The sequence below is a fragment of the Gambusia affinis genome, linkage group LG03 (assembly GCF_019740435.1).
Source record: "Gambusia affinis linkage group LG03, SWU_Gaff_1.0, whole genome shotgun sequence".
Lineage (NCBI taxonomy): Eukaryota > Metazoa > Chordata > Actinopteri > Cyprinodontiformes > Poeciliidae > Gambusia > Gambusia affinis.
Genome location: NC_057870.1, coordinates 17,896,226 through 17,910,182, shown reverse-complemented (window position 1 = coordinate 17,910,182; position 13,957 = coordinate 17,896,226). Strand labels below are relative to the sequence as shown.

The window sequence follows — 13,957 nt, the reverse complement described above, 5'->3', positions numbered from 1 at the left end:
TTTTTCATGGCAGAGCTGATCTTCATAACCATGTTCATTTAGCAGACTCTGACATAAATCTGTTACATGCTCAGACTAAAAATACTTATACAGTTCCTGGATTACCACTAGCACAATTAGCTCACTTCAGAAAACATTTTAATGCTAAAAGCCAAACATTACAAAATAAAGAAAAAGGACTGGATCTTCAACTCTTGTGTGGTGCAATGAATCAAATGAATGTAGGATTGTCCCAGGATTGGTTTGAATATTCAGCTGCAGAAGTCCCAGCCCAATACCTAATTAAAATTAATTAAACCTCAGTAGCTTTAAAGTGGTGAGAAATAAACAACATTTCATCAGCATCGGTATTGGACAGTATTTAACTCATTCACCAGAGAGTTTCTGTTTCAACATGAAGATCTAGAGGAAGGTAATGCTTATAAAATATGTTTGATTTGACATATGCAAATATAAACCTTAATTAACTCATGTTTTTCTCCTATGGACAATATTCTCATCCACAGCAGTTGGCTGAAGTGTTAGGCTAAAGTTTTTATGACTAGGTTTGGCTTCAACTGATTATGTGCATACAAAACTTTCAGAAAAAAACTTATCAAACTTAATGCTTCACTTTGAACAGACAAAATGAATTTGTGTTTCAGTTTACGGGGGATAGGTGAGGTTTGGAAATGGTCAGCATTACCTCAGTACTACCAGTACATACGTTTATGGAGAAAACGTAAAAGGTAATGTGACAAAGTTAATTCTGCAGAAATAAATTTTATGTCATTACAGGGAAGAGGTGTAAAGAGAAACAGGTTAAGTGACACCGACAGAACGGTAGCTGCAATAGCCAATACAGTCTCTCCATCACTGTGAAAATCACTGAAAATTATAAAGATAATTTTGATCAGTGAAATATTGTGCTGGTGATACAGTTTTAGACAGCCATAAACACAAAATAAGCTGCATATATTTATATATGTAAAATATTTTTAAGATATAGTGATGAAAATTGCACTGTTACAAGTGCAGCATGCATAAAATTATAGAAAATAAATTTACTACAGGCATCATGATCTACAACAGGCATTATGTTATATAAAGCCTCGACTGAGACCCAGTACTTGTGTTTGGATGTGGACATATTTACCTAAGTAGAAGATGTCTCAAACTCAGATTCACTACATAAATCTAGAGATCACCAAGAAAGCTGCAAGTGCTCCATTTTCTCTAAACACACCTAAAGGAGCAAATAAATCATTCAGTCATTTATTATATATACCATTTGTTTTCTAGTCTGTTATGTAAAAAACAAACAAAAAATGTTTAAAGTAAAAATAAAAGACAACCTCAGAGCAGCACTGTACATACCACTGTTAGATTTGCTCTGAGAGGGTCCAGAGCTTTTGCAGTTTGCAGGCTGCTCAATCAGTGTGTCTAATGCTTTGCTGTAATCTTCCAGGACCCAGAAAGCTATGCTTCGCAGGAACGGATCTGGATGGACTGGAATCTGAAAGACACAGGAAATGACTATGGCTACAAAAGTTCACATATCAAAATGAGATGGGTGGCATCATAAAATATAGCATGGTTAAAGAAAAAAACTTATACTACTTGTGTCTTTTACATCGACTTACACAAACTGCTTACCTGTTTGTCTTGACCCAAAACATGTCTCTGGAGGATCTTTTTATAAGTAGAAGATGTCTCAAACTCAGATTCATACAATCTAGAGATCACCAAGGCCAGCTGCAAGTCCTGCATTTTCTCTAAACACACCTAAAGGAGCAAATAAATCATTCAGTCATTTATTATATATACCATTTGTTTTCTATTTATGTGTAAAAAAAAAAAAAGAAAGTAAAATGTCCTAGGAGGAAAACATTTTGGTTGCTCAGAACTGATTTATGGTGAGGTGCATTTCAATGAGACGACCTCCCAGCCAGGGAAAATGAGCAAAGTCAATGATAGCCCTTTGCCTCGGTGAAGCTCATTACCATAAAATGCTTAGAGAGGTAGTGGTTACTCATGCAAATTTAACAATGTGACTCATTGCTTAAGGGACCATCTGAGCAGGAATTACCTTGATAAGTAAAAGCCTAAATAATCATGATGGCCCGTGTCAACTCCCTGATAGCGATAGCTGCAGACTGACAGACAGCAGCAGTTTTAGTCACCATGCAAACACAACAACAAAAAACAGTCAGCTTTTAAGAATTAATATGCAACAAATGTGACTTCAAATCCGCTTTCCTCTCAAATGAAGACATTTCAAGAATAAATATAGAAAAGATAAGGTGGATTCAGTGCATGTATGCAGAGTATTGGTCTAGCCACTCTAGCTCTTCTGACTGCTTTTCAATGTTTAAAGAAGAAAGAAGTCAGACTGGTTAACAAATTTTAAAACTACAGACCCAACCACGGGAGGAAAGGCTGCAGCACACAATTAACAACTCGGATGCCAATATTAAACAACTTTTCCAGACTACAGTTTCCAGACTTCTCAATCAGTTTTTTTTTTTGCATAAATAAAAGGTTTTCTAACACAGTAACTGCAGATATTTCCACTGATTCTTCTAAAATGAAACCTACAGAAATCAGATAGTGTAAAATAGAAATGTATAGACGGTCAAACAGATAAACTGAAAGACTGATGGACAGATAGGTGAGTGGGAGTGTTGACAGACAAAATCAAAAATGATAGGGATGGCTGGATGGGAAACACTGAATAACTGATGCAGAAACATAAGGATGGGTGGAATATGATACAAAAAAACTGATTCAGCATTTACTTATTAATACCAGCCATATAATTGGGTTGTGAACAGGCAGTGTAGCTGGAACATCAAAACCCTCTTCTAAACACATTGTCATGTGTTTTATTTTTTCCACTTGCCTCCACAGCATCCTTAAGGGAACCAGCCAGCAGAAAGAAGGCGGCAGAATGCTGGAACCGCTGCTTTCCCAACAGAGAGAAGGCGTTCTTCAATGCAGCTTTCCTCCACCTGTCCTCGCTGAAGTTGTTGTGGAAAAACTCTGTCATTTTTGTATTCTTCTGTGACCTGGAGAGAAAAACATTTAAAGAACATCAACGTCACCAATCCTTAGCAGCTTGACACAACTAAGGTTGTATAGGAACAATGTGCCACATTATATCAGACGCGCCTACCTGTACAGTCCCCAAACCACTGCCTTCTTTTTCATTGCAAGGTAAAATATAGCAGCATCCAGAGGATCATTGTTTCTCTGAAACGAAGCCTTAGCAACCTGAAAAAACAAGGAGTAGCGTATGATTTGGAGAAATACGCTCTCTGGCCACTTTTTTAGTTCAACTATTTAAAGGTTTAACTCAAACAGCCAAGCAGATAATCTTTCTACACATCTAGATATGATGGTATCATGGTGACTCACTTAAAGGTAGAATGAGCACCAAACTGGAGGGGGGGGGAAAAAAAAAAAGAGGACTTAACTAAATGTGACATGGTTATTGATACCAGACTAGCCGGTCTAGGTATTTCAAAAACTGCTGATCTGAGATTCTTAACACTGAACGATCCAAAAATGAGGAAATATTTAATGAGTAACAGATGTGTGAATGAAAACATCTAATCAATATCAGAGGAAACCTGACAGACTGGTTTGAGATGATTGACAGGCAACAACAACTCAAGAACACATTTGTTACATCCAGCCGTATTTGGACGGACAGCATTTCAAATTTTGCAGCAAATGGCATAAAACAGCAAAAGTTCAGTCAGCTAAGAACAAAAAACTGCAGAGGAACTCGGACTCATCGAAATTGGACAATAGCAAATTGGAAAAATGTTGCCTGGTCTGAAGAGTCTGGATTTCAGTTGCAACATTTAGATATATGAAAAAACTTTGGTACAGAAACTATTTCTTCAATATATCAACTGTTCTGGTTGGAGGTGTTGAGGTATGGGGGATATTTTCTTTGCACCCTGTGGGGGGAGCTTAGATGAATTTACCATTTTCAATTGGCCTTTGTAGTCACTTTGTCTCAATCGAGTCGATCACTTTTGAGTTATGATGGAACGGGAGATTTACAGCAGCAACCGTGAGATTTTATAAAACCAACAAAAAAAAAACATGTGGAATCTACGCTGTTGCAATGAAATCGAAGCTTTAATGGTCATTTCAGAAAGAAAAGCTCTGCTACACTGCTCTATTTCAGACACCTGGCGACATTTCATTCATAAATTCCACAATCAGCACAAGTCTGAGTATACAAAGCTCACAAAGCAGTCAACTTTATTTTATGAGCAGATGTCTGAGATATATTTGTTTAAAGTTTTGCAGCCGTTTTGGTTTAAAATCATCTAACAACTTTCATCAAATTTTTACCTGAAGAATAAAAACAACAATTAGTCTAACAGGTTGAAAACTATTATTTAACTAAGCCTAATTAGTTTGTAATTAATTTAGATACATTGGTTTAAGCAAAATTATCAATTATAGTTTTCTTGAACTGCACTCATGGTGGCAGCATGTTGGAGTAGTTCTCTTACAGTTAGTTGAGAGATTTTTTTTCCCTTTAGTAGACTATTATTCATCATAACTGAATTACATGATGGTCTGTTTTACCTTCTCTATACATCTGCGCAGCTTATTGGTGCTGCGCAGCCACCAGCCCACACCCATAGCTCGGAGGTCAGCCCAGGTGGGCTCTCCCTTCTGCAGGGCGGGCAGCATGTTCAAGAGCTCCTCCTCAGCTTCAGAGTGGAAGGCCCAGGCATAATGACACGTTGAAAGGCCTACAAACAGAAAAGAAAGATCCAGGAAACTAGTTTTGCAGTTAAACTTCCAACAATGTAGACCAAAATTGTAAAATAAGAAGCTGCTTCAGCAACAGTGACAAGGATTTCCTCTAATGGATAACGTGGAGAGCCTAAAGGAAGTATTTTAGATGTCTCAAAGGAAACATTACTGCAGTAGTTTAGAGTGATGAATAGACAGTAGCTTGTTCACTTCTCCTAAAGAGATCTGCTGTCAAGTGATCACAATTGAGACCATCATTGCATTTTTTTTCTTAATTTAGGGATTCTTAGAGTTACTGCTCTGAATGATGCCCAGGTTAAACAAGCAGAGACAAACAACGAGGTAGAAACTTACAATGTTAATTATAACATGCCAACAAACCCAAATATGATCTGTGTTGTTGGAAAACATCACTGCTACATATTTTAACTAATTCTACTCTTTAAGTTGTGTATGAACTTAGAGAGTTCATACAATCTGTTTTTTATCTGAAAAAACAGATAAACTGGCTCATCAAAAGATGTTTATGTATATCTTAGAATTGAAGTAAAGAGTTAACGGTCTAGCAGTGGATGAAATTTCAGTGGTAGTGAGAAAATGAAAGACGGGTATTTTCTGTGGTGTTTTATGGTGGAAAGATTCAAAGTGGTGTAAGTTATGTCCAATTGCTATTTTAACAACTGATGAGGAAACTCAATAAGACGCTTCATCAGACAATAGAAAGGCTAACTGGATCACAGAACGCTTTTTTGTTTTATCCCTCAGACACTTCTACTTCTTTCAGCTATGGAGTATTTAGGAATTCCCTTTGGTTCACAGTTGATGGCAGAAAATGGAGAAATCAAAGCACACACAATTACTCTCTGAAGGGTCTTTTGTCCCTCACCTCTAATTGATGGTCTCGTTCTGATTGAGCAGCTTTTTAACTGATAAATGTAGTGATGAAAGCATCAGTTTGTGGATTGTTATGCAATCATCAATGTTAATACATTGCATAACAGCATTGTACAAATACAGCTGAGAAAATAAGCAAAATTTCTTTTCATAGCTCCTATTCTGTAACACAACAACCTAAAATTATAGTAAATGTTCAACAAAAATGACCAGGGTGGCAGATATTTAATTTCAAATTTGCAGGATTAGATCAGAGTCCCAAAAGCCTGGGATGGAGCATCTTTAAGCAGTTGTACATACAACACCACTGTACCTTGCCGCAGCAGCTGGGCTCGATGGACAGGAGGCAGGGATGTTAGAAGGAAGGTATGGAGTCTGACAGCCAGCAAGAACCTCAACCCACACTCATCCAGTGTTTCTCCACCTGCAATATTTATTAAAAACTGTTCTGCCTCCAAATATGACCACATTCTGCTGTGAATTGTAAACTTATTTGCCCAAGTCATTTGAATATTATTATGTCTGGTCTACCTTTGCTGTTATCCTGGTTATCCTTGAGATCTGTGCTTGTCGTGGCGATGGTGTCGGCCAGCGCCATGAGGGACATCTGCTCCATTCGGGTTAATCCGGGCAAACTGGAGTGGAGGAGGTGGCTGGACAGAACCTGAGCATGCTCTGGGCCAAAGTATGTAGGACTGTACTGGGAAAGATCTATAACCTACAAATATGGAGCAAAAGAGGAGATTATGGGCACCATAAAAAGTTTTAAGCTGCATTTAAATCAACTTGACATATAGAATTTGTAAAATATGTCCAGACAGAGCAGACAAGAATATATTTAATAGACTTTGTTTAGCCAGGTACAGAATTTTTGCTGATCTCAACAATAAATTTGAAAACCAAAAAAGCCCAAACGATTGTTTTGTCCACAGGCCAAGTTCAAAGAAGCAGTTAACCTTATTCCCAGGTTCTTCCTGTTCGTTGTCCAGAGGATTGAGATCTAGAGTGTTGTGTGTATGAAAAAGCTCATCATAGGCATCAGTCTGACTGGAGCCATGTCCGCTATCACCGCTCATACTGCCTCCTTTCTCTGCAAAAGCAACACATAACTGAGCTGAAACAGAAAAGACAAGCAGAGCGCAGAAAGCAATATTCTGTAATACTGCTAAAAAAGGAGACAACAGCTTGTATTCTTTTTGTTTTAGACATGAGAAAGGACATAACAGAATGCTGCTGAATAAGAAGAGGTTGCCTTTGTGCCTTGTGTATCTCACACAGTAAGGAAGTTTAGCCAACAATGATACCCATTTTTAGCCTAGTGATAGACGTCTGGCTCCACACATCGACATATATATCATCACTTTTGACATGAATCCAGGTTGATTTACAAAGTTAGAAAAAATAGCAAATCATTTTAATTTTTTAAACCATTTCACAAAGTTTGCTTAATTAGAAATTATTAGTTCAAAATGTTGTCAATTGAAAACAAAATGTTTACATATGAATATAGCATCAAATCAGCAGGTCAGAATTCAACAAAATGTCGGATTTTTTCCATATTTTTACTTGTTTGCATTTGAGGAGATCTACCAAACTAAATACTGCTTTATTTTCAACTTGGCATATTCCCAATAACCTGTATGCTTCAAAACTCACCAAGATGTGGTGCATCCTCATCAGCTGCCAGCAGAGCGTACAGAGGCAGGGGAGGGACAGAGCTTATCTCAGTGTAGTCAGGGCTGGAGCTTTCTGACTTGTTAAATATCTTTTGGTCCCTGGCGGTGCTGCCTCCCACACTGATTGTCCGAGAACGCACGCGTTTCTCTGGATGGGTGGCATTGTCCTTAAGTATCACAATTTCCCCAGCAATGCATTTTACCAAGTGAGACAGGATTGCTTTGGCACGGTTAACCTAAAGACAGAGAAATTATGTTACAAACATACAGCTTAAATTAAGGTACTCCTTTTAGTTATTTTGCTAAATAGCTAACAACAACCACTGTAAGCATAAACATGAACTCTACAGAGTGGGAATAAAAGAAGGGCCAAAAATTATGAGGCTGTGCAGCTGGCTGCCCTCTGCAGGAACCACTTGAGCTACAAGAACAAATTTTGCACCTCAAACTAATTTCACAGCAACCATTCAGGCCAGACAATCAGCAGGGAAATAGTTAACAGAGGACAAACTGGGTTACAAACTGGGTTACCTTCATGTTCTAACCACATTTAATCAAACTACTACTTCTCTCGGAAAATCTTGCATGCTTTAGTTCAATTGCTAAGCTCTCAGATGACGTGTTGGTTTAATCTGCAGGTGTTTCTGGGTAAAGAGGACTCAGCAGCTTTCAGTGTGAATCGGATGCTTAAAAATACATTTTAGCTGACCCACAAAAGGTTAGCTGGGAACATTACAGCAAAGCTGTTCTGCAATAGCCTTCTGAAGAGTTGCTACTGCAGATCATGCTGGAGGAGAAAATGTTGACAACCTTTTGTAAATTATGTTAAAACATAACAGAAAATCACTTCTTTTCAACCAAACATGAAGCTGGATGCAGTCATTATTCATTCTAAAAGGAACTTGTAGTGCAGGAAAATTAGGTCATCATGTGATGTTAGGCATATTATATTATCAGCTGTACAAATATAGAGTTAGTGAGCTGTAATAATCTGTTCTGTAAACAACCAAGTATGCTGCAGTTTTTTTAAAACATAACTATGTTATATAAGAAGGGGGATTTGATTATGTTTTCAGAATAATCCAGAAGTAAGGAGCTCTAAGTTTTGTGTTGTTTTTGAGAAATCACTGGGTTGGATTTTGTTATTAGGACAGCTCAACTTTTGGGTTTTAGTATTTCGTTGTCATTTATGTTGATTAAAGAAAAATTGGCTTAAACTCCTGTCAGATGGATCTAAAGTTGCATCATAAGATGCGCTAAAAGTTCTTGATAACCATTATATATTTGCGTGTAAAGTTTTAATTTTGCCAATATGTCTCTTCTGTCTGAAAGTAATAAAGCTTGGGCACGACACCGCCGGGCTCCTGACCTGAAGTTGATGGGAGGATCTGTGGAGCTTACAACTTCAATTATTAGAAGCTCATCAGCAAAATAACAACGAAAACTTTGCAGTGCTGCGATTAAAATGAAGGTTTCATTGCTAGAAACAAAATGACTTATCTAATGTTTAATGAAAAGGGTCGAGAATACTTTCCAACATTCAGGTTTTTTAAAAAATGTAAATGATAGTAGATTTCTTTTTTCCAACGCTGATTCTCCTTTTACATTTCTTTCCAGCCATATTTTGTTTGATAATTGCCCATCACATTTGTCAGCCATCTTCTTGGTTCAACAAAAATGCTTCTTAAACTAAATTTGTCATTTTGGTCAGTATGTGGACCAATTATGTTTTTACAAAAGTGTAGGCAATTTTAGAAAATTAGTAGTGTTTGCTTGTAATGCACAATTTGAGATGAACAAACACTGCAGTAACAGAATATTACCTTGAAATTACTGCTCCAAAAAAGGGGATCAACTAAAAACAGAATCAGAAGATTTTTTTTTTTACCTTCCCCAGATCCAAAAGCTCCAGTAACTGAACAGGATGGTATTGAGGCAGAGTAGGAGAAAGTTGGTGAGCTGCTTCAAAGAGTCCGGAGTCTTCCATCTCTACAGGAAGGTCATAAACGGTTTTCTTCCCACTAAGTTTCTGCGCCAGGCTCATCATTGATCTTGTTAGGGATCGTTTGGGTAGGGTCAAAGAAGCTGTGGGAGCACCAGTGGTGAAAACGTCCTCTTGACACTGTCTGACAGCTGAGACTATAGAGGAGACGCTGCTGCTGATATCTGCATCTTGGACAACCGTAACGCTGGGTTTGGGGGGAACTGGTGGTTGCCACTGGGAATAAACATGCATCTCACAGTCCATGCCCACCACCAAGATCCCATCTCGAACCCAGGACAGAGAGACTGGGATAGGTAACGAACATTCAACAGAGGAAACCAGATTAACAGACCGCAGGAGAACCAGACGAGACAGACTTTGGTCTCTATTTGTTTCAGAAGACAGGCCTAAGTCTGGAGGCTTCCCAGAGAGACGGCCATAAATATAAATCTTTGTCCCAATTCCAACAGTCAATACGTGTGACCCATCCTCTTGGGAAACCCAGTCCAAGTGAACCTGGCTTCTATTAGCAGAACCAGGACAGTTTCCGTTTAGTGTAGAGAAGTCTGTGTTATCTGGAATATTGACAGGTCCATTGCTGGTGGAAGAAAAAGTTGTGGGATCTGTGCTTTCCAGGGCTATAGTTTGCTCCAGTATCCACTGTGAACCGCCAGTGGATTCACACTGAAAGGTGCTGATATGGACTGCTGGTTCCTTCATGTTGGCTGGGTTGGGGCTTAACGCGAGACTTTGACAAGGCTGTAGAGTAAGGGTCGAGGTCATGTGAGCGTTGCTGCAGAAGGGGGAGGATGCCAGGGCAGGCAGCGGTCTGTGAGTGTCCAGATGAGGTGTTGAGTTCAGTGGTGGGTTTGTCGACTGCCTATAGGCGACAGCAATCCGTCCAGAGTGACAGCAGCTGACCTTGATGGGCCGACCAGGCACGCTCACGGCGCTGTTGTTCGAATGAGTCTCCTCCACCAGCAGGGACCACTCTTCCCACTGATACACCACGCTGTGTACACTGGACGGGTCCGTTTTCAAAGCAGTACACCTCCAGAAGCGCACCTTTTCATCAGAACAGGAAGTAGCAAGGAGATAAGGCACACGACCCGACGGCAGAGAACATGATGCACTCAGATGACCTGAGGAGATAACACAGCATTAGCTGAGTTAGTCAAATAGTTTGAATAAACCTTTTTTCACTAAAATCGAATCATCATGCTAGACAAGCTTTAATATTCTCCACATCTGCCAAACATGGCATTTTCTAGGCATTCATTTCACTTAAATAACAAAGCCTAACCTTATTTAATTGACATTTTACTCTTAACACAACAGAAATCAAAATTAAAATGTTTTATTTCCTCATAGCAATACAGATACAGGATAATAACCAATTTGAGGTTCATTAAGTTAACTCCATACAAGTTTATTACGTTCCTAGAGGTACCTCTAAGGCTCACTACACGACCCAGAACTCTGTTGTACATATATTTAAAAAACAATTCTGAATAAGTCCCTTTTCCTTTTATTTCTGAACTTTATTAGGCAAAGATCCTAAGAATCACAGGCAAAATAGTGCCACAGGAGGCAGTGAACATAATTGACGTAACTTGATTTTTTCCCCCTATGTCTGACAACACCTCTGCTTATTACTGTCAGTCCAATAAAATCCAGACTAATAAAAGCCTCTTTTACAGAACCACATCAATAAACTAACACACGAAGAAAAGAGATGTTGTTAATAAAAGAGCAGCAGATGCCTCATTTACTGTAATTGCCTTGTTTATCAAATAAGACTTTGGTAGACATGAGAAAAATCTTTATAATTCCAAAAAAATCATTTGTTTCTGTCTTTAAGCAAGGGTTAATGTAAGAAACTCTTTTATGTCTTGTTAAAATTTAAGTTTTAGTGTCTTCATATCTCCTCTCTTACACATGATAGTGTGTCCTCATTATTTCTCACCTGCTGAAGGAGTAACGCTAATGACTTCCACCCCTTGCGGTAGAGCCATTTCTTGGCTGCACAGCATGTGCGTTGTCAGGCTGAGACGACAGGCGCTCTGTAAATTGGAAGTGCAGGGTTTACTCTTCTGTACCGGAGAGCTGGGGATGTCGAAGATGAACTGAGAGCCGGTCATCGGAGAAACGGCATTGATTTCTTTTTGAATTGTAGCTTCTTCTAAAAGGGGAAGGAAACACAAAAGGTAATATGATTAAAATCTCAATAATATCCTCTTTGGTTTATTTACAATGCACAATAAATTATAATTGATTTTAAGACGAGGCAAATTTAATAGTGTAGCTCCATTCATAAAATATAAGCATCACAGAGAAGAATATCAAAATTAGACTTGGAGATGTTAAACTGAATTGAAATTTATCTTTGTCCTTTACCGTCTACTGCAGCTTTCCCTATAACTCCTCAACTTGTTGATATTAATAAGACTTAGTCTGTGTGGTTATGTTGTGACAGGAAGTTGTACATCATCAACATAAATATGACAGCACACATTGCAGCACTTAATCTATGGCAGGAGGAGCTTCTAAATAATGAATATAATAAAAATAGACCCTTGAGGAACCCCACATGTTTTTTGTTACAATTTGTGACCCCTAATCCCACCCACTTTTCCAGTCATTTAAAACATTTATGACTACAGACTATGATTTGTTCTTGCCAAAACCTTGACTAGAAATCAATAAAGAGGTTGTTTTTAATAATGATAATTTAAAAAAAAAAAAAAAAAAAAACTGCATTTGTAATAACTTTAATCTAAAATGGTAGTTTTGATACTCTATGGGTCTGTAAATACAGCCAGTTAGAAAAGACCTGAATGAAGATCTTCATCTATCTAAACTGAAAGCTGAGTCAGGAGACTCGCTAAGCTTGTCAAAAAAATAAAGATAATAAAAAGGAAGAAGGTGCCAAAACTTTTACCAAAGATGAAGAAAACAACAAATTTTAGTGCTAAATACAGAGGTACTGCCATCTAAATCTTTAGAACAACCGACTACTAAGATTTTTCAGGCCACAAATGTCTCTAATTTTAGATTTAATGCAATAATACAAAACTTAACCTACATCCTCACAACCTTACAATGCAGTTAAAAAGGTTTATTTTCTCAAAGTACCCACCTATTGTGACAGGACAAGCTTCCAGATGCAGATGCCACATGTGGAGCAAAGACCGACCAGTAGGAGTCAGTTCCACCACCACCAGAAAAAAATCTCGTGAGAAGGTTGGCTTACTGCAGGCTGCTGGGAAATGGGCATAAATAATAGTTGAGATATTGTTCCACTTCAACAAAACACCAATGTTTAAAAACAAACAAAAATGTCATGCCAGTAGAAGGAGACTGGGGATCATCTTGTGTGTCTTCTGTTTTCATACTGCCAAGGATCAGATCCTCCTCAAAGACGTGCAGGAGCTGGGTCTCCTTTCCCTGCTGTTGAGAAACAGCAGCAGGGGAAAAAATAAACCTGATATTTTCCAAAACCTTTATGCAGACACACACAGAAAGACTTTATGTGTGTGCAATCACACAAACAAACTGCCTCTGGGAGTAAGAGGAGATTGTCTCTACATCCCCTCTGTTTCTAAACCCAGACCCCTGTCTACTTCAGAATGCTGAGGCTCTATGAAACATCTACAGCCAAGACAAACACATAATCAGTCTACTTTTATGTAGATGTGCAAAACTTTAACAATACGTCTTTGCAGTTCAATGAGAATATAAAAGATAAAAAGCAATGGTGAGAAGAACTAAATGTTTTACTAAATCTTATGTATACTTACAAAGTCTGTAATGGCATCCAGCTCAATGATGCAGCCTGGTTTTGCTGTTGACTGCTGGCTGATGATGTTAAACACCTCCCCAACATATTTCTGAAATGAAATAATAAATTAATTAATAGAAATTACTACCTTGACACACAGAAATCATGGGGAACGTACCAAAGGTAAACAAGAGATTTGTTGAATGGAAACACTTTTTTTTCCCATAAACTTATCTAGACCTGAAAATACAAAAAAATCTCTTTTTTTTTTTTTTTTAAACTTCTACAGATTGTGTAGGAGACCTGAATACATAATGTAACATTAGAAATTAATTTATTTTTTCATCTATAACCAACAGGTGCCATGTTTAACCAAAACACCTTAATATAATAGTAATGACCTATTTCAGTGCTAATTATGGGTGGAACAGTAGACAAACATCACTATACTCGGTACATTTCGCTTCAATTGAGAAAAATAAATAAGCTTCTTTTTTTTCCTTCTTTGGTTTGCAGTAATTAAAATCTTTTTCATTTTCTGAAGAGAATTTGATTTTTATTATGTTTTGAAACAAAAACAGGTCAAAAGTACAGAACTGATTAGAAATTTGGTTGGATTTATTTTTGAATAAAAATAAACTAAATATAGTTTAAGCAAGCATAGCAAGCCTTTTATGGATTGAGAAATTATAAGATACAACCACTTGAAAACTGTCAATATTGATTTTGAAATACATATATATATAAGAATGTGTCCATATTTGAAGGAAAAATGCAGATTTAAATCACTTTGGAGTCGTTTTGATATTCCTAATCTACACAACCAGGCAGGTGACAGACGACCCTTAGTTTGAATCA

At 37.8% G+C, this 13,957-nt stretch overlaps 1 protein-coding gene across 5 annotated transcripts in view; it reads right to left on the bottom strand.

Moving 5' to 3' along the window:
- The window catches only part of LOC122827404 (dmX-like protein 1), a 62,377-nt gene that overhangs the window by 32,536 nt on the left and 15,884 nt on the right, over positions 1-13,957 (bottom strand). For all 5 annotated transcript variants that reach the window (XR_006370059.1, XM_044110311.1, XM_044110339.1 and 2 more), the window contains exons 15-28: positions 13,119-13,208; positions 12,666-12,768; positions 12,458-12,577; positions 11,285-11,500; positions 9,223-10,460; positions 7,315-7,570; positions 6,615-6,748; positions 6,190-6,376; positions 5,972-6,082; positions 4,591-4,760; positions 3,155-3,252; positions 2,882-3,047; positions 1,636-1,764; positions 1,357-1,495 (exon numbers count right to left, since the gene is read on the bottom strand). Coding sequence is in view for 4 of the 5 variants with exons in the window: in XM_044110311.1 (XP_043966246.1) it covers positions 1,357-1,495; positions 1,636-1,764; positions 2,882-3,047; positions 3,155-3,252; positions 4,591-4,760; positions 5,972-6,082; positions 6,190-6,376; positions 6,615-6,748; positions 7,315-7,570; positions 9,223-10,460; positions 11,285-11,500; positions 12,458-12,577; positions 12,666-12,768; positions 13,119-13,208 (3,157 nt within the window). In the remaining variant the exon portion in view is untranslated. The remainder of the gene's footprint in view (positions 1-1,356; positions 1,496-1,635; positions 1,765-2,881; positions 3,048-3,154; positions 3,253-4,590; positions 4,761-5,971; positions 6,083-6,189; positions 6,377-6,614; positions 6,749-7,314; positions 7,571-9,222; positions 10,461-11,284; positions 11,501-12,457; positions 12,578-12,665; positions 12,769-13,118; positions 13,209-13,957) is intronic.